The sequence below is a fragment of the Aphelocoma coerulescens genome, chromosome 28 (genome assembly GCF_041296385.1).
Source record: "Aphelocoma coerulescens isolate FSJ_1873_10779 chromosome 28, UR_Acoe_1.0, whole genome shotgun sequence".
In the NCBI taxonomy this organism is placed as follows: Eukaryota; Metazoa; Chordata; class Aves; order Passeriformes; family Corvidae; genus Aphelocoma; species Aphelocoma coerulescens.
The window spans coordinates 3,045,161-3,065,487 of NC_091041.1; the positions used below are offsets into that span (position 1 = coordinate 3,045,161).

The 20,327-nt window shown below is 53.0% G+C and overlaps 1 protein-coding gene across 3 annotated transcripts; it reads right to left on the reverse strand.

Moving 5' to 3' along the window:
* Positions 1 to 2,564: 2,564 nt before the first annotated feature.
* Positions 2,565 to 18,940, reverse strand: ZAP70 (zeta chain of T cell receptor associated protein kinase 70). 3 transcript variants are annotated; one of them, XM_068997039.1, is made up of 12 exons: positions 18,539 to 18,940; positions 15,634 to 15,794; positions 14,312 to 14,450; positions 12,690 to 12,768; positions 12,020 to 12,060; positions 10,813 to 10,861; positions 9,971 to 10,151; positions 8,489 to 8,695; positions 8,024 to 8,216; positions 6,918 to 7,058; positions 3,782 to 3,894; positions 2,565 to 3,342 (listed from the first exon to the last, which is right to left on the reverse strand). In XM_068997039.1, exons 1-12 carry the CDS (start codon positions 18,938 to 18,940, stop codon positions 3,219 to 3,221), a joined length of 1,830 nt encoding a protein of 609 aa, XP_068853140.1. In that variant the 3' UTR covers positions 2,565 to 3,218. The 3 variants fall into 3 exon arrangements, with proteins under 3 accessions (XP_068853140.1, XP_068853141.1, XP_068853142.1); XM_068997040.1 differs by lacking the exon at positions 12,020 to 12,060 and having other exon boundaries at positions 9,971 to 10,145; positions 10,813 to 10,902; XM_068997041.1 differs by lacking the exon at positions 12,020 to 12,060 and having other exon boundaries at positions 9,971 to 10,145; positions 10,813 to 10,836; positions 12,624 to 12,768.
* Between the last annotated feature and the right edge of the window lie 1,387 nt (positions 18,941 to 20,327).

The window sequence follows — 20,327 nt, forward strand, 5'->3', positions numbered from 1 at the left end:
TCCCTGTAGGAACCCAGAGTGCCGAGAGGATTTCTCTGCCTGTTTTTAAGGGTTCTTCCTCCCCTGAGCAACACTGGTTTAGCATCAAACCTTGGAAAAAATTACCAACGATCAGACAAGAACTAGAAAAGACAGTGGTGTGAATTAGGTGATAGACTATGATGTAAGATTGTCACAGGGTGAAAAATTTAGAGGTTTTGGGCTTCTCTTTGTAGTAAATAGAGAAGAGTAAAAAATATCAAAATGGAGGATTGTTGTTGTTCTCTAAACCTTCTTCTCCTTCTTCTACCACTCCATGTTCTGCAGTAAAAGTAGTTTGGATTGATTGGATAGAAAATTCCGCAGTTCCTGCCCCTGTTACTGAATAATTGGTAGGAAAGTGAAAATAATGTACGTTTTTAGTAACTATTGGTTAAATTATCTTTAAAAGGCTGTGTAAATCTTGATAGACTCCACTCCTGCTTTTCCGTGCTCTATGCTGTACCTGGGTCATGCTAGTGGCTCAGTTCCTCTGATAAGACTTAATAAACAACTATCTGGAAGCATTGAAAACCAAGGAAAAGTCTCGGTTTATCTTTGAAACTCCTTGCAAGGACTTTTAGAAAATCCTCTCCCATCAGGAGGGACTTGATTTATGGCACAGTTCTGTGTCACTTTCCTTTCAACACAGGGAGTGGAAAAGAAGAGCCTGAAAAATTTGGGTAAAACAGAGGGAGATGGACAAGTGCAGGGAAGGAGGGGAGGAAGAAAAAAGAGGATTTGGGGAAGTTTCTGGATAAATCCCTGCTGTGGATGGCAGAAGGACGACGCTGTGGGGCTGGAGACCCGGAGATGTTCCCACTGAGGGGGCTGAGTCCCTCTGGAACGGCAGAGTAGGGATGATCAGGGCCTCAATTCCAAGGAAATTCCCCTCAGGGGTGACTGTCAGACCCTGCACATCCCAAAAGCAGGGATCACAAAGATTCTCAGGGCCCTGTGACTTCAGGTCCTGCTTGTCTCACTCCTTTTTCCCCCTTCCAGCAACTCCTGATATTTTCCAATGCTCTGGGAACAGACAGCTTCCAACCCCAACCATCCTGAGGCCAGGCAGGATAAACCCTTTTCCTTGGTCCTCTGGCACAATCCCAAGGGATTTATGTCCTGTCTGTCGGGGTGTGGATACACACACTCAAATCCATCTCCAACAAAACCAGAAGTTTCTCCGGGAATTCTCTGGTGCTTTCTTTCCCTGTTTGAAAAAACCCAGCAGCCTCCAGCTAACCGTAAATTCATTGCAAGAAACCATTTCAGACCAGAAAACGGATTTGTTTTGAAAACAAAGCCTAAACAAAAAGTTTTGGAAGTGGCTTTCAAGTAGAAAACACATTGAGCCTTCTCTTTTCCAGCTGAAGAGCTGCTTTGTCTGGGAGGAAAACATGACAGGGAGGAGAATTTTTTCCTGTCTGCACTGAGTGACCGAACAAACGGGAACAAGGCAGATTCTCCTCGGGTACCTGTTTTCCTCTCTGCTGGGTGGGATAATACATCCAGCGTTCAACATCCAGGACAAGTTGATGGGCTTGAGAGAGTTGGTGTCACTGGAGGCTTCAGCCTAAGCAAGGAAATTTAGGACTTGTTTTTCATCCAACCGGGCTCTGTGACTGCTTAATTCAGATGTTGATAATGTTAATTACCTGAATGCTCCCCAGAACTTTTGTTTTCAGCCCAAATCCTCCCCTCACCGCGGCTTTGGACCTCTGCCCTGGCCTGAGGCTGTTTGTTTCACCCCAGGACAAGGTGCGGAGGGGGAGCTGCTCTGTGGCTTTAACTACCAGGAGATGGTGAGAGATAAATTCTTGTGTTCACTGCATCGCAGGGCTCCCACCTCCTCCTTCCTCTGCTCCCTCAGCCTTCACAGCCTCTCTGTTCTCTGCAGCTCAGCCCCCACCTCGGCCGATGCCCTGCACTGGGGGCAGGTGGGATCACAGCAGACCCAGCTGAGCAATTTATTTTTTGCAAGAAAACCTACAAAAAACCCACCAGCTCTGCAGCAAAACCAGCCCAAAGGTGGCCAGGTTGGGCAAGGAGAGCATCAGGGAGGGAAATCCTGGCCTAAAGTAGAGGGAAATCACAATTATTTTCTTGTCAGCCTGTTGGAAATGATAAGGCTTTTAAAATAAGGTTTAGTTAATTAATCATAACCAATATATTAATTACCGACAAGGTGCTATTCTTAAATTACTCTTGGCATACAGCAAAGCTCCTTTTGTGGGAACACAGCCTGGAAAAGTGACAAAACCAGTGAATTTTGTTGAGCTAACCTTGCTACGCCTCAGTGAACATTCACTGCTCTGTTTGCTAAAAATGTATAAGAAGGTGAGGACGTTTTGGATCGGGGGCTGTGTGGAGGCTGGGATTTTGTCAGCCCCATCCCCACCCAGAGCTGAGAATGAAGTGATTTTCTGACACTAAAAAGGCAGCGTTGGAGGTTTCTGTAACCCCGATGGGTTTGGGGGTTTTTGGCAGCCAGCCTGAAGCAGTTGCCAGAATTTCTCCAAGTTCAATGATCCGAGGCATGGGATGTTCAGAACATGGAATAGTTTATTTATAGGGTGACCAGTTTTTAAGCTTGAAAAACAACATTTCATCAGCACAGAGGGGCCAGGTGGGATCCAGGAGCTGAGGGATTGGTCCTGGAATTGTTTGGGAGCCACCTTGGAGGGCTGGGTGACACCTGCTCCGTGCTGGCCAGGGGTGCAGGGGGACGAACCAGCTCTGTCCCACTGCTCCTCCTCATCCCAGCTGCTCCTTGCCCTAATCCGAGGGGAAAAGGACTCGGTGGCTCCCTGTGCTGTGTCCCACCCCGTGCCAACCCCACCAGAAACGTGCACCTGGTGGTTTCCTGGGACAGGATTGTTTGTTAAGAAAAATCCAGATTTTCTGGAGCCAACACAGTTCATCCTCGGTGAGCCTGGGAGGCACAAAGCTCTGAGGTCCTGGGATAGCTTTGCAATTGGGTGGGAAGGAGCTCTAACACTGTCTGTACTCCTGGGCTGGGTGAGGCTGGAGGAGCTGGGAGGCACAGCTGGGTGTCCCTGTCTGTGGGGACACCAACGTCCCCCACACCCTCAGTTCTGCAGCTGCTGAGGACAGAGCCAGCATTTGAGAGGTTAAAGCAAAACTTCACAAAGAGCCTTTCCAGGTCCATGCAGGGCAGGTGGAGGAGTGGAGAAGGAATCTCAAGGAAGAGCTGCTTTGGCCTTGTCCGCTGTCTCTGGCCCATTTTCGGGCTTGGCAGCAATGCTGTAGTAGTAGGAGCGGATGATGTTTTCCACAGCCACAAATCCTGGGCGTTCTTCCCATCTGCAAGGGCAGAGAGGAACAAATAAAGTCATCAGAGAGGACAAAAGGGACCTGATACAATGAGGGGACACACAGAGGGCCTGGGGGAGAGCAGCAGCCTGGCTGTGCCAGGGCTCAGGAGGCAGCTGAGACTTTTCTGGGATGGAGAGGGTCAAAGACACGGAGCCTTGGGGATCTTCCAGGATTGGCACAGGTAGATGGAGGGGTCTGATAGTAAATACAGGGGATGTGGATAATATGGATAGGGGAATCATCACAAACCAAGGCAGGAGACACCATCTGCTTTGCGTTGTCACCATGCAGACAGCGGTGAAGGTGTCCCTGCCCATGGCAAGGGGTGGCACTGGATGGGCTTTAAAGTCCCTTCCAACCCAAATTTCCAATGCCATGCTGGGGTTTGGTGACTCTGATGGAGCTGGGACCGTGGTGAGTTCCTCACCTGTACGTCCAGCACTGCTGCATCAGGGCGTACATCTCTGCTGGGCACTGCTGGGGACAGTCCATGCGCTTGCCCTGCTCTATGAAGCTGATCACCTCGGGGCCCTTCATTTTCTGGGATGGGAGCAAGTGGGAAAGGGGTGAATGCGTTCAGAGCTGGTAGCAGGGTTAGAGGAGACAGCTTAGAGCTGGGCCTGGGGTGGAGCTTAGATCCCACACACACCCCACACCCGGCAGTCACTGCTCCCATCCCAGCAGCCAGAGCTGGTGTCCCACGCTGTGGCCAGGCCACCCTGCAGATCCCATCCCACAGACCCCATCCCAGCCACCCTGCAGATCCCATCCTGCAGATCCCATCCCACAGACCCCATCCCAGCCACCCTGCAGATCCCATCCTGCAGATCCCATCCCACAGACCCCATCCCAGCCACCCTGCAAATCCCATCCTGCAGATCCCATCCCACAGACCCCATCCCAGCCACCCTGCAGATCCCATCCCACAGACCCCATCCCAGCCACCCTGCAGATCCCATCCTGCAGATCCCATCCCACAGACCCCATCCCACCCATCCTGCAGACCCCATTCTGCACAGCCTCCACACTCCATCCCACCCACCCTGGTTACTCCGTCACATCAATTCTGGTGACCCATCCCATCCAGCCTGCAGATCTCATCCCATCCCATCCCATCCCGTCCCATCCCGTCCCACCCCATCCTGCCTCCAGACTCCCACAAATCCTGCACAATCCATCCTGTCCATCCTGCCAATTCCATCCCACCCACCCTGCAGACCCCATCCTGTCCATCCTACTCACCCAATCCCTCCTATTCTGCCAACCCCATCCCACCCATCCTGCCCACCCCACTCTCCAGACCCCACCCAAGCACAGGCCCAGCAGTGGATGAGAAGTGATTTTTTATCTCTCAAGTGAGCAGAAGGATCAAAGAGAAGAAAGATCAAAAAGAAGCTCAGCTTTGATTCAAACCCAGATCAATTCTGTTTGTCTTCTGTTTCTTCTCTCTTAAAACGAACACAAAGCTGCAGGGTCCAACCTGCTTTGTACCTTTCCCAAAGTCTCCTTTCCTGTGTGTCCAACTGTAGGAACACCCACTCAGGGCAATAGGAACCAGAGTTCCAGAGTGTCCCTGTTGTGACTGTGACATCCATCGGTGACAGGGCCAGCTCTGCCTCGCCTTGTACGGCCCTGCCTCACTCTGTAGGATTTCTACCTCACCTTGTAGGGCTCTGCCTCACTTGTAGGGTTCCTGCCTCACCTTGTAGGGTTCCTGCCTCACCTTGTAGGGCTCTGCCTCACCTTGTAGGGCTCTGCCTCACTTGTAGGGTTCCTGCCTCACCTTGTAGGGCTCCTGCCTCACCTTGTAGGGCTCTGCCTCACCTTGTAGGGTTCCTGCCTCACCTTGTAGGGCTCTGCCTCACCTTGTAGGGCTCTGCCTCACTTGTAGGGCTCTGCCTCACCTTGGAGGGCTCCTGCCTCACCTTGGAGGGCTCTACCTCACCTTGTAGGGTTCCTGCCTCACCTTGTAGGGCTCTGCCTCACCTTGTAGGGTTCCTGCCTCACCTTGTAGGGTTCCTGCCTCACCTTGTAGGGCTCCTGCCTCACCTTGTAGGGCTCTGCCTCACCTTGTAGGGTTCCTGCCTCACCTTGTAGGGCTCCTGCCTCACCTTGTAGGGCTCTGCCTCACCTTGTAGGGTTCCTGCCTCACCTTGTAGGGCTCCTGCCTCACCTTGTAGGGTTTCTGCCTCACCTTGTAGGGTTCCTGCCTCACCTTGTAGGGTTCCTGCCTCACCTTGTAGGGCTCTGCCTCACCTTGTAGGGTTCCTGCCTCACCTTGTAGGGTTCCTGCCTCACCTTGTAGGGCTCTGCCTCACCTTGTACGGTTTCTGCCTCACTTTGTAGGGTTCCTGCCTCACTTTGTAGGGCTCTGCCTCACCTTGTAGGGTTCCTGCCTCAACTTGTAGGGCTCTGCCTCACCTTGTAGGGTTTCTACCTCACCTTGTAGGGCTCTGCCTCACTTGTAGGGCTCTGCCTCACCTTGTAGGGTTCCTGCCTCACCTTGTAGGGCTCTGCCTCACTTGTAGGGCTCCTGCCTCACCTTGTAGGGTTTCTGCCTCACCTTGTAGGGTTCCTGCCTCACCTTGTAGGGCTCTGCCTCACCTTGTAGGGCTCTGCCTCACTTGTAGGGTTCCTGCCTCACCTTGGAGGGCTCTGCCTCACCTTGTAGGGTTCCTGCCTCACCTTGTAGGGCTCCTGCCTCACCTTGTAGGGCTCCTGCCTCACCTTGTAGGGTTCCTGCCTCACCTTGTAGGGCTCTGCCTCACCTTGTAGGGTTTCTGCCTCACTTTGTAGGGCTCTGCCTCACCTTGTAGGGTTCCTGCCTCAACTTGTAGGGCTCTGCCTCACCTTGTAGGGTTTCTACCTCACCTTGTAGGGCTCTGCCTCACCTTGTAGGGCTCTGCCTCACCTTGTAGGGTTCCTGCCTCACCTTGTAGGGTTTCTGCCTCACCTTGTAGGGTTCCTGCCTCACCTTGTAGGGTTCCTGTCTCACCTTGTAGGGCTCTGCCTCACTTTGTAGGGTTCCTGCCTCACCTTGTAGGGCTCTGCCTCACCTTGTAGGGTTCCTGCCTCACCTTGTAGGGCTCTGCCTCACCTTGTAGGGCTCTGCCTCACTTGTAGGGCTCTGCCTCACCTTGTAGGGTTCCTGCCTCACCTTGTAGGGTTCCTGCCTCACCTTGTAGGGCTCTGCCTCACCTTGTAGGGTTCCTGCCTCACCTTGTAGGGCTCTGCCTCACTTGTAGGGTTCCTGCCTCACCTTGTAGGGTTCCTGCCTCACCTTGTAGGGTTTCTGCCTCACCTTGTAGGGCTCCTGCCTCACTTGTAGGGTTCCTGCCTCACCTTGTAGGGCTCTGCCTCACTTGTAGGGTTCCTGCCTCACCTTGTAGGGCTCTGCCTCACCTTGTAGGGCTCTGCCTCACTTGTAGGGTTCCTGCCTCACCTTGTAGGGCTCTGTCTCACTTGTAGGGTTCCTGCCTCACCTTGGAGGGCTCTGCCTCACTTGTAGGGTTCCTGCCTCACCTTGGAGGGCTCTGCCTCACCTTGTAGGGTTTCTGCCTCACCTTGTAGGGTTTCTGCCCGTAGCTGAAGGCCTCCCACATGGTCACACCGTAGCTCCAGACGTCGCTCTTGCTGGAGAACGTGTGGAAGAGGATGCACTCTGGGGCGTACCACTTCAAGGGCCACTTCCCTGCTGTCCTGGCCTGCAGATAAGTGAGGAGGGACATTTCCAGCCTGAGGCACGGAGTGCTGGGAGCTGTGCCTGAATTCTGCTCAGTGTTTGTGTCAAACCTCACATCGCTGAAAAAATCACCTAAAACAGGAGTTCCAAAGCCCAGCCCAGGCCCTGCTGTCCTTTTGGGCAGGTGCTGAATGGTTTGGGTTGGAGGGACCTTAAATCCCATCCCATTCCACCCCCTGCCATGGGCAGGGACACCTCCCACTGTCCCAGTCTGCTCCAAGCCCCAGTGTCCAGCCTGGCCTTGGGCACTGCCAGGGATCCAGGGGCAGCCACAGCTGCTCTGGGCACCCTGTGCCAGGGCCTGCCCACCCTCCCAGGGAACAATTCCTGCCCAAGATCCCATCCAGCCCTGCCCTCTGGCACTGGGAAGCCATTCCCTGGGTCCTGTCCCTCCATGCCTTGTCCCCAGTCCCTCTGCAGCTCTCCTGGAGCCCCTTTAGGCCCTGCAAGGGGCTCTGAGCTCTCCCTGGAGCCTTCTCCTCTCCAGGTGAGCACCCCCAGTTCTCCCAGCCTGGCTCCAGAGGGGCTCCAGCCCTGTGACCAATTTAGTGGCCTTGTCTGGACTCATTCCAACACTTTCTCATCCTTCTTGTGCTGGGGACCCCCGAGCTGGACAAAGAATTCCAGGTGGGGTCTCTCCCTCAGCTGAGCACTGCTGGGAAGATCAGCCCTGGCTCACTCTTCATCCTCTTTTCTTCTCTGGCTCCTCTCACCCCCCTGCTCCTCACCACCCCCCTCCCCCCGGCTGCCTCTGCATCCTCCTTGTCACCAGAGCTCTGCAAAGCCCCTTTAATGTCACAGCAGTGAGGCAGAGCCTGATGCTGTGCAGAGGGGTCCATGAGCGGCCCAGATCCTCAAGTCTCTGGGGGTCTCATCCTCCCAGCCAGGAGGTTCCTGCCTCAGACCCTTTGCTGTGCTCACACTCACCTTGTAGTAGCTGTCATTGGCTCCCAGAGCCTTGGAGAGCCCAAAGTCACTGATCTTGGCATAGTGCTGGTTGACCAGCAGGACATTCCTGGCTGCCAGGTCCCTGTGGACGAAGTTCTTTTCCTCCAGGTACTTCATCCCCATGGACACCTGGTGCATCAGCTCCACGATGTTGCTCATTGTAATCTCATCCCTGGGGAAGGTGGAAGGAGAATTCAGCAATAAAGGACCTGTCGTGGTCCCCTCTGACTTTTCCAGCTGCAAGGGAGAATGAACACGGAGATCTCTGCTCCAGAAGCATCAGCCCCTGGTCCCTCATATGGAAAGATTTCTCCTTCTGCTCTTTTCAACTTTCCTGCTCCTACAAGGGTGGAGGAGGAGTTCCCTGCTCCTCCAGGGGTGAGCTTTTGAAGTAGATTTTGAGCAGAAACACAGAAGATCAGCCACATTTCATCCAACACTCACTTCTTGGAAGCCAAGAACCTGTTGAGAGGCCCTCCAGAAGCCATCTCCATCACGAGCATCAGCGACTCGGCCTCGCACACCCCGATCATGCGCACGATGTAGGGGTTGTCCAGCTGGTGCATGATCTGTGCTTCCTTCATCATCTCATCCTTCACTGTCTTCTCATTGTTGCTCTTCAGCACCTTGATGGCCACGTCGATCTGCTTCCTGCACAGGGGAACAGCTGTGGGATGGGCTGAGCACAGCTGGATTCAGCAGTCACAGCCAGTGATGCCATGAAGATTTTTTTGCCTTTTCTTTTATATCCCTGTTATACCTTTTTACAACTTCTGTATTCTCAGTGCTTTTTCCCTACATTCTTGGACTTGTTTGTCAAGCTGAGAGACTCAACATTTTAGAAGCTTCGTAGCCAGGGATCAGTGTGCCCCAGAGGCCAAGGTCCTCTCCAGAACACATTCTGTAAACTAAGATAGAACCATCCAGGGGAAGGTTCCTTGAGCCTCTCATTGGGGAATCTTTGATAGATCTGCTAATTAGTAAAAACCTATAATGTTATACCCAATGTTCAGGAGGGGGACAGAGAGAGAGAGAGACTCGGCAGGGTGCATCTCGATGCACATGACCTGGACGTGTGCACCTAAGGATCCTTAAAATAAATACCAAGGTAAAATCCCTTTCCCCCTTCTAACTGTGTATGACTCTTGATTTTAAGACCAGGAAAAGGCATCACCAGGAATGGAAATCCCTTCTCGTGTGACACCGTTTGACCTCTCAACATCCCATTCTGGCAGAGCCCTGTGCCATTCTGGTGTCCCAGGATGGAGAGAAAAGGTCACCTCACCCTTGTGGGTGGAGGCCAGAAGTTGCCATCCCTGATCTGGAGACACCTCCCCTCCCACACTGCGATTTGGGTCCTCAGTGCCACTTTTCCAGGAGGAAACTGAGGCACAAGTAGGTAAAGACCATCACAGACAACCAGCAACAGAGCCAAGGGTGACACAACTCCTCAGTGTCACTGCTTTGGCCTGACACGGACAGAGGTGGCCTCAGGAACGTGGAGTTGTTCCTCGGAGCCCAGCAAGTCCCTTTGGAAGTGGCAGCCGTGTGCCCAGGGCTGTGGTGCAGGTTACCCAGGGCACTGCAGCAGTCAGTGAAAATCCATGGAAAGCCACGGAATCACAGCATCATATCATAGTATCATGGGATTGATAAGGTTGGAAAAGATCCCCAGGATCATCAAGTCCAACCCCTGCTCGAACACCACCATCCCCACTGAACCCCCACCACAAAATCTGCTCGTTTTCTGAATGCTTCTAGGGGCAGTGCCTCCACCATCACATCCATCATCCCTGACCTTCCAGATCATTTCTCATCCACTCCATTGTCACTTTGGGGCCCATCTAGTGACAAACAGGACAGCTGGGGACACCTCGAGCCCAGCCCAGGTGCCTCTCCTCCCCCTTCCCCAGCAGCCTCACTCACTTCCTCATTTTGTAAACTCCCTTCTTGACGCAGCCAAAGTTTCCTGCCCCCAGCTCCACCTCATCGATCATCAGGTGGTCCCTTTTCAGGAACAGCTTCTTGTCCTTCAGTTCCTCGGGGTCACTGTAGGGGCTCTCGTAGACGCTGGTGTCCATGGGCAGCAGGCGGGATTTTCCTGCCCCTTCCCAAGAGGAACACTTGGTTAGAAACCGGCCCTTCCCCATCCCACTCTCCCTCACGGATTGGGAAGGGTTTCTCTGCTCTTTTGGCCAATTCACCTTCACCTCCAGCATTTCTCATCCCTCCTGGGCATCTCCCTTCCTTTCACAACCCAGGGCCTCTCCCAGTTCTGGTTGCTGAAGGAGCTGGGATGGGGAGAGGGGCCTGAGCATTCCCACTCCACATCTCCTGGAGGATCACTGAGCATTCCCACTCCACATCTCCTGGAGGATCACTGAGCATTCCCACTCCACATCTCCTGGAGGATCACTGAGCATTCCCACTCCACATCTCCTGGAGGATCACTGAGCATTCCCACTCCACATACCCACCCTGCCAGCCCCAGCCAGGGCTTTACCCCACTGAAATACAGATGGATACGCTGAGTATTGAGTGGGAAATGGGGATAGGACAGGCCTCATTTCCTGGGTAAGGCAAGGAATGGGGCAGGGCTTGATTTCCTGGGAGCCCGGTGTGGGCTCAGGACCCCGAAATGTCTGGGATGCTCCCGGGTGCTTTTGTAAGAAAGGGGATTTGTAGCAGGGCTCCAGGGAACCCCCGGGCTCCTGGGACATGGCCAGTCCTGTCCCCTGTGAGGAGGAGGGGGCTCTGGAGGTGCTCACCGACAGGCTCTGGGGTGTATCCGTCTGCATTGAGAGAGCCCAGGTTTCTCTGGAAAAGAAATGAGGAGAAAGTGGATAAAGGAGAAATCGCTTCCGTTGGAAATGGAGGGGAAGGGGACAGAGAAATTACACCCCAACACAGCCCCGGCTGGTGACCCCACTGAAAGGCCCTGAGCTGGGCTGAGACCGGAGCGGTCTGGAGCCAACATTCCTGTTCCAGTCAGCTCCCGCAGGGCAGGGCACAGCAGGGATCCGGCCCTGGGGGCACCCAGGGACCCTGAGCACAGCAGCCTCCTCCTGGGAGCTCTCTGTCCCCTCAGCTTTCCCCGTCCCAGGCAGGACTCCGCCGTTCGCAGAGAGCCGGGAAGGGGAGGGAAGCCTGGAGGCAGCTCAGCCCACACCCAGCACGGCAAGAGCGGCCTTGTGAGCACACAGCGACAGTGTGCAGCCACTGGCCCCAGAGCAGAGCCACAGGGTGGCACAGCTTGGAATGCCAGGGTCACAGAATCCCAGAATATCCTGAGCTGGAAGGGACCCTCAGGGATCATCAGTGCAGCCCCTGGCCCTGCACAGACACCCCAACAAGCCCACCCTGGGCATCCCTGAGAGCGCTGTCCAAACGCTCCTGCAGCTCTGGCAGCCTCGGGGCCGGGACCATTCCCTGGGGAGCCTGGGCAGTGCCCAGCAGCCTGGAGGCCACTGTGGGTTGTGAAAGCACCCTGAGGTGCTGGGTGAGCCCCCGGGCCTCACTCAGCCCCCGCTGGGATCCCCAGACCCGCTGGTTTCAGCACAGCTCAGCACTCGGGGACTGAGCACAGACATTCCCCGGGGCAGAAGGGAGCACAAAGCCCTGGCCAGGGGCCAGCGGGAGCAGCAGGGCTGAGCATTCCCAGAATCCCAGCACGGCTTCCTCGCTCCTGCCTGGCGAGCAGGGCAGGGATGGAGCTCCCCAAGGACAGGCCCACATGTTGCAAGGAGTTCAGGATGAACGGAAACCCTTTTCAGCTCTCTCTGTGCCCAGCTATTCCCCATCCCCATCCAAGCTGGAAAGGGAACAACGCCCCAGCTGGGCTTAATATCCAGTGCAGCTCCTGAGCTCTTAGACAAAAGCAGGGTTTGAAGAGAAGGGTTTGATCAGCCAAGCTTGAAATGCAGCAACATTAAAACCACTGAGGTCCCAATAAAACCCAGCCTCCCCCAAACTTACGCTCACGGAGGGGTGGGTGGGTGGAGCTGGTGCTGCAGAGGCTGCAAATCAGGAGAGAGGATTTGTTACCAGGAGTTTGTTATCAAGAGTTTGCCCCAAGCAGGGTCAGAGCAGGGGTCAGTCCTTGAAGGTGCCTGGGTCTGATCACAGCCCCTCCACCCCCCAAAGGAAGTTTCCACAGCTTTATCTTAGAAAGGTGTGGAAAAGTGTCTGGATGTGGCTGTTATTCCCAAATTTTCTCAGGGAAAGTGCCACCACTGGGGCAGAGACCGGCTGAGCTGTGCCCCAGGACAGGGCAGGCTCTGAAGTGACATTTGTGACACGTGGACCCAAAGTGCCCGCTGGTTTTGAGTGCTCAGAGAGCCAGCAGAGCCCAGCCTTCCAGGACATGGATTTTCCTGCTGCCTAAAAATCAGGTCACGCTCAGAACCCGTCTGTGGGCCACCAAATCCCTTTGGCCACTGACTCCCCCCACCTGCTGCTGCTCTCAGGCCTGGGCAGTGACACCACCACGGGACACTGGCCCAGTTTGCCAGAGGAGCAGAGCCCTCACTGCCCCCTCCCCAGCAAGGCTGGGCACAGGAAGGGAAATTTGGGCTGGCACTGCTCCAGCTGGCACCAGTGGGTGGCAAAGCGAGGCCAGGGGTGGCACTGAGAGGTGTCAGCTCACCTGGCATGTTGGGGTTGGGGCAGGCTTCCCTCAGGTAGAAAATCAGCCCGTCTGGTTTGAGTTTTAAGTACTCCACCAACTGGGAAAGGGGTGGGAGGAAAACAAGATTATTGTGAGGAGAAAATCATCTCTTTTTTTTATTATTGAAGGCGACTTTTGTGGCTTAGGGCAATGATTCCTCTCAGATTTATGGCAGGCAGGGACCAGATTGTTTCTGTCCTCTGTTTGTGCACTCAGGGATGTCCCAGGGTGTGATTGCAGCCCTGGATATCTGCCAGAGCTGGGAAGAACTTGGGAAATTTGATAAGGCCCAAAGAAAGACAAATTCTCCAGCACGAGTAGGGCATGTTCAGTGCAATGTTATTGCTGTCCCAGCCAGGAAGGGTTTTAGGCCCTGGTGTGTGGGATAAATCCTGAGAGAAAGCTCATCCTTTCCCAGAGGAACTCCAGGGTTTGTTCCGTGGATCCCAGGCAGTTTTTCACGGCAGCACCACTGGATCCAGGCTTGACTCAGGCTGGGGACAACCAGCCCAGCCCTGGGACCAGACCCCAGGGACACCAGGCTTTCCCTTCCCCTCCTGGCTGGCTCCGATTTCAGCTGCAATCAGGAGCCTGGCACGGTTCTGTTGCCATAAAAACGCCCCAAAAATCTTTGTTTTCAATAAGATTCCGAGTGAAAACAGCCCTGGGAATTCAGAAAATTCAGCAAAATGGGGTTACTGTCCCTCAGACAGCCCTGGCCAGGAGGGAGTTCCGGCATCCACTCCCTGGATAATTTTAATTCATGGTTTAACTTTTAAATTAATTGTTTTAATTAATTAATCCCAACCAATATAAGTATTAATTACAAATAGTGTGTTATTCTTCAATTACTCTCAGCCAGCATGGAGCAAGGTTGTCATGAGCTACTTCTGCAGGAGCACAGCTTGGGAAAATTACTGGAATTTGAAGTTTTGGTAAACTAACACTGATCTACTCCAATGAACAAAGCCTGGGAGGGGAAGATGGATTGAGGCTGGACATCTGGAACGCAGAATTTATGGACCACAAGGAGACTTTGGAGGAACCAGAAGAAAAAAAAAGAGACTGAAAAAGGTTCAGTTCAGGCATTGGAAAGTTCCTGCTGGAGAAAAAAAAGACTAAAAAGATTTAAAAATATGGTCTAATTAGCAGAAAAGCAGAGACATTAATAACCAAATAGAGGATAGAACAATAACTAATGAAAGAGAATTAGCACAGAATCACGGAATATTCTGAGTTGGAAGGGACCCATGGGGATCAACTCTGATGATTATTAATTATTAATGGCAATCAAACCCACAACCTTGGTGTTATGATGTCATTTAGAACCACTGAACATGAATTTCTTTGTTCATATAACTAAGTATAAACATATAAATGTACAAATCAATGACAAAGTTTTGGATCGGGGTCTGCGTGGAGGCCGGAATTTCGTCGGCCACACACACAAACCCTGGCCAGGAATAAAATAATTCCTGACTTGCTGACACTAAAAAGATGGTGTTAGAGGGGTTTATTTATCCTGATGGTTTTGAGAGATCTGATAACACTTCAAAGCAAGGGAAAGGTGCCTCAGTTTCCAAGCACACCCAGCTCGGTACCTGCCAGAGCGTGTCGAACTTGGTGCCCTCAGGAATGGAATATTTCCCGGATTTATCGTGATCCACCCGGTAGTGATACACGGTCTTGCCATAGACGAGGGACAGGGCGTAGGCACGGTTCTCCTTCTTTTCTCTCAGCCTGGCAGGAAGGAAAATTATTAATGAATTGTTAAAAGCAGCTCTTGGTTTTAGGCTGAGGACTGTCACGGTGTCGGTGGTGGGTGGGCAGAGGCGTCCCTGTATAAAATGCATCAATTATATAGGTTCCAGTCCAAAACAGAATGCAGGAGCCTGTCTGGAGCTATTTTTAAATTTAAATAACAGACCTGATCCAGTACCTGCTACCTCAGGTAAAAAAAAAACCCTCCATTAAGGCAAAAACCCCCACAGAGGCCAAAACTCCACTGCAAAGATCAAGGAAGATCTGAGCAAAAGTTTAAGGCTGGGTTCATTGGAATTGTCACCATCTCAAAACCCTCTGAAGAGGCTGAGGAGGGATCTTCACCTGCAGGCTCTGATGGTCTCCTGCACCCTCTCCAGCTGATTCCAGCCCTGCTCTGAAGAGACTGAAGAGGGACTCCTCACCTCCAGGTTTTCGCCCTTCTCATGGAACCAGAGAATCTCAAAATTGTTTGGGTTGGAGAAGACCTTCAAGAACACCCAGTGTTCCAGTTCCTTCCACTGTCCCAGGCTGCTCCAAGCTGCGTCCACTGGGGCTCTGGACACTGCCAGGGATCCAGGGGCAGCCCCAGCTGCTCTGGGCACCCTGTGCCAGGGCCTGCCCACCCTCCCAGGGAACAATTCCTTCCCAAGATCCCATCTAATCTTACTCTTAGTTTCAACCCATTCCCCCTTGTCCTATCACTCCAGCTCCTGAAGAGCTGTTGTCCAGCTAATTCTTTCTTTCCCTAACTCATCCAGGAGATAATTAAATTAAATTAAGGCTGTCTCACCTGGGCAGAGATGCAGAACAAAACTTTCTCCTGTGTTTTCTGGGCCTTACATTGCCAGTGTGTCAGTGTTTAATATCTTCCCCCACTGAACCCTCCATCCCTCATCATCCTGTGCAGCAGCGACCACACTTCACAGCGAGATTTAAATGTGAGAAACAAATGAAACTCCAGATTGGCTCTTCATGGGGGGCAGACACTGGACAAGAACATATTTGGGGCTCAGCCCATCTTTGAAACATCTGTAACCACTCTGAGCACCTGCAGCTAATCCTCCTCTGCCGTGTGAAACCAGTAACAGCAGGGCAGTGGGGGTGGGAAATGGTAAAAAATCCAGGGATCCCCAAATCTTCCGGGGCTTTGGATACTCACAGGAATTTCCCATCAGGCTGTGCCCCCGAGTAGAGCCTCCGTTCCGCTTCCTCCCGGCTGATGTTGCCGTGGTACCAGGGCATCCTCTCATGGGCTGTGGTGGCCACCAGCTTCTCCACCTGCGGAGCCTGGCTGATGATGGCCTGTTCCAGGGCATCCCCCTGGGAAAGAGCAGGAAAAGAGACCTCCCTCCATGCTGCTGCACTGCTGATGGCTTCAGCACAGCTCGTGTGGGGCAGACAACACAGGAAACTTGGAAGGTCTCGTAATTAAAGGCCTTGAATCCAGCCTTGATTCCAGCTGAAGCCTTTTGACTTTGGTGAGGGAAGAGAGAAGGCACCACATTCATGTGGGGAAGATTCATGTCGGGCTTGTGGGGTGTCATTCAGCCTCGTGTTCCTGGTTGGTGGCAAGTTGGATCTGAGTCTCTGGTGTGTCCTGGCAGCCCAAAGGGCCACCGTGTCCTGGGGGGCACCAGGCCAGGGAGGGATTGTCCCGCTCTGCTCTGCACTGGGGCAGCCTCACCTCCAGTGCTGGGGGCACTCTGGGCACCACAAGATCAGAAGGATCCAAAGCTGTTGGAGAGTGTCCAAAGGAGGGACACGGAGCTGGGGAAGGGTCTGAGGAGCGGCTGAGGGCACTTGGCTCGTTCAGCTGGAGCAGAGGAGACTGAGGGGAGGCTCCTGGGGGCTGCAGCTCCTCCCGAGGGGAGGCGGAGGGGCAGGGGCTGAGCTCTGCTCTGGGACAGGGACAGGAGCCCAGGGAACGGCTGGAGCTGGGTCAGGGCTGGGCATGGAGCTCAGGGAAAGGTTCTTCCCCCCGAGGCTGCTGGGCACTGCCCAGGCTCCCCAGGGAATGGTCCCGGCCCCGAGGCTGCCAGAGCTGCAGGAGCGTTTGGACAGCGCTCTCAGGGATGCCCAGGGTGGGGTTGTTGGGGTGTCTGGGCAGGGCCAGGGGCTGCACTGATGATCCCTGAGGGTCCCTTCCAGCTCAGGATATTCCATGACTCCATGATTTTCTTTAGGGCAGAACCTTTCTGGTGCCCCTGCCCTCCTGGCTGCTCACTACCCACAGACACCAGGACTTGGCAAGATCGGTGGAGTCTGGAAATCACGAGGGAGAGACCCTGAGTTCCTTTCCCCGGGCTCACTCCGGTGTTAAATCGTTACTGTCCCTTTGCCAGGAGGTGGCGATGTCCTTTGTGTTATCTGCAGGTGGCCGCAGATCTGCTCTGGGGGGAAATCCCCGGTTCTGGGAGAGAATTCTGTTACAAAATGCCTCATTTTAGCACAGAACACCTCATTGCACTATAGAAACCCTATAGAACACCTCGTTCACCCTATAAAATACCTCATTCTGTCAAACACATTTGGTGTAAACAGGCCAAATTTAGAGAGCTTCTGCAGAAAGGCTCCATAAGGACAATGCCTGAGCCATATTTCTCTGAGGACTTCAAACAAAATACAGAATTCCAGAATGATTCAGGTTAGAAAAGCTCTCCGAGGTCATCGAGTCCAAGCTGTGCCCCATTCCCACCCTGTCCCCAGCCCAGAGCACTGAGTGCCACGTCCAGGCCTTCCTTGGGCACCTCCAGGGATGGGCACTCCGAACTTCCCTGGGCAGCCCTTTCCAACGAAACAACAAATTGACCACTGGAAGTGTCTGAGGAGCCACGGTGATACAGGCAGAAAGAAGTGACTTCCATGGCTTCCAGTGGGGTCATTTAGAGTTTTGATTTATGCATATATCTGCATATATGCAGATATCCCAGTCTGCAGTAAAACGCAGGAACCTGGTTGTGGCTATTTTTAAATTGAAATAACACACAGGCCTGATCCAGCACCCCCTGCCTCGCTCTCATGGGTAAAACCTTCACTGGCCAAAAAAAAAACTCTCCAGAGAGGCAAAAATTCCACTCCAAAGAGTGACAAAGACCTGAGCCAAAGTCTAAGTCTGGTTTTATTTCATCTTCAGCACAAGGCTTGGAGGCACAGGTGCCTCACATGAGAGCTATTCCCAGAAATCAGAATATTCTGAGTTGGAAGGGACCCAGAAGGATCATCAGGTCCAATTCTTAAGAAAATGGCCCATATGGGGATGGAAGCCACAACCTTGGCATTATTAGCACCAGGATAGGGATGGATCTGCTATGGAGAATCTGCCACCATCAGTGCCAGGGACATGTCCATGGCATGGGGGTCATGTCTTTGTGTGCCTCTGGAACTCCATGGTTGGGGTTTGGGATGGGTTTGTTGGGGTTTGGGATGGGTTTGTTGGGGTCTGGGATGGGTTTGTTGGAGTTTGGGATGGGTTTGTTGGGGTTTGGGATGGGTTTGCTGGAGTTTGGGATGGGTTTGTTGGGGTTTGGGATGGGTTTGCTGGAGTTTGGGATGGATTTGTTGGGGTTTGGGATGGGTTTGCTGGAGTTTGGGATGGGTTTGTTGGGGTTTGGGATGGGTTTGTTTAGTTCTGGAATGAGTCACTAGGTCTTGGGATGGGTTTGTTTAGTTCTGGGATGAGTTTGTGGAGGTTTGGGACAGGCTGTTGCAGTTTGGGATGGGTTGCTGGGGTTTGGGATGGGTTTGTTGGGGTTTGAAATTGGCTGTTAAGTTTTGGGATCAGAGCTCTGGTCTAAGGCAGGGAGCATCCCATGCCTGCAGAGGAGAAGGACACCTGGGGGAAGGCTTGCAAAGTGAGTTCCAGCTGTTCCAAGGACGGCTCTGAAGGCTTGGGAAGATGTCTGGACCAGTTTCTGAAGAAGAAACTGGGAAAGAGCAGGATTCAGACCCCTCTCAGTGCCAGCACCCTGCAAGGAGAGGGACCTTGCTCTGCCGTGCCGCAAGCGGGACACAACAGCGCCAGAGAGGTCACGGCTTCCCACCCCAACCCTGGAAAGGCCCAGTACCTCCAGTTTCCAGGTCTGCCGCACGTATTCCCGCACCATGTTGTCCCTCATGCTGTCGAAGACGCCGGGCTGGGGCTCCACCCCGCTGGGCCGGTTGCAGGGCTTGCGCAGGGGGCAGCAGAGCCCGTCGGCGTCCTTGGAGTAGAACTCGCAGAGCTCCTCGGGGCCGCAGTGGGCCTTGCCCCCCAGGATGGCGTAGGTGCCGTTGAGCTGGCGCTCGATGGGGTAGTGGTAGAACTGCAGGTCGCACACCATGGACAGCACGTAGCCGCCCAGGCTGCGCAGGCACTGCCGCAGCAGGAACAGCCCGTCCGCCATCCCCGCCAGCTTCAGGTGCTCCTCGGCCTCCGAGCGCGCGATGCTGCCGTAGTAGAAGGGCAGGTGGGCGGCGGCGTCCGGCATCTCCCCGTCCGTACTCGCCGCGATGGCTCACGCGCTGCTGGGGCTCGGCCTGGAAGGGAGGATTGGTCCCTGAAGCATCGTTTTGCAAAATGGTTTCGTTGGGGTTCGGACTTTCCTGTCTAGAGGTTCTCCCGCTGGCTCTCTGTGGGGTTGTTTCAAACATCACAGCATCCCACATCCCGCTATCCCGCCCTAACTGGAGCTGGAAAGGGTAAATAAAAATCCACCTGATCTTGATTTAAAGATCCCAAGCTCCAGAGAATCCACTCAATCTTGATTTATAGACCCCAAGGAACAGAGAATGCACCCGATCTCCGTTTCAAGATCCAAGCAATAGAGAATGCCACAGATCCTACAGAGAGTTCCTCCAGTGCTTGATTACCTTCACTATTAAAAATGTGCTCCTTAAATCCATCTCAATGTTTTTAGCCTTCACTTCCTACCATTTTCTCTCCATCCCAGTTCACCGGAGCTGGAAAGTGCAAATAAAAATCCATCCCATCTTGATTTAAAGATCCCAAGAGATAGAGAATGCACTGAATCCTACAGTGAATTCCTCCAGTGGTTAATTACCTTCACTATTAAAAATGTGCTCCTTACATCTAGAAGTTCCTCTACTTATTATCTGCGTATTCCAAACATCACAGCATCCCACAGTGATTCCTCCATCCCACCCTGACTGAGCTGGAAAGTGTAAATAAAAATCTATCCAATCTTGATTTGAAGATCCCAAGCCATAGAGAATCCACATGATCTTGATTTATAGATCCCAAGGAATAGAGAATCCACCTGATCCTGATTTAAAGATCCCAAGCAATAGAGAATTCCCCAAATCCTACAGTAAATTCCTCCAGTGGTTAATTACCTTCACCATTAAAAATGTGCTCCTTAAATCCATCCTGACGTTTTTAGCCTTGACTTCCTACCATTTTCTCTCCAGCCCTGTTCACAATCAAAGGAAATTCTTTGGCCTCTCTGAATAAAAGAGTTTTGCCATGGAGGTCTAGGAGGCCAAAACCTTAAATGCATTAAGAGTAAACCACGAGGTGGATATGAAATGTCTAAAACAACATTTAGATAAACAACTGCACCAAGCACAGTGGAAGGAGAGAAACCCAAGTGCTTCTGGGCAGACATCAACCATCAGTCAGCGACAACAAGAAGAAACCTTCCTTGAATTGTTTTTTAGACAATCTATGGAATTTTTCCCCACAATACCTGGCTCTGGCTGGTTCCTGATGCTCTGATCCCGTTGGCAGAGAGGGCCCTTTGTTGACCAAGTCCCTGCAGAGCCCCTGGTACCGAAGAGCTTTAGGGCTTGTCTCTGTACAGGGCTCGTATCACTATCTTGAATCATCTAAAATCCCACCCAGAGGGTGTTGACGGA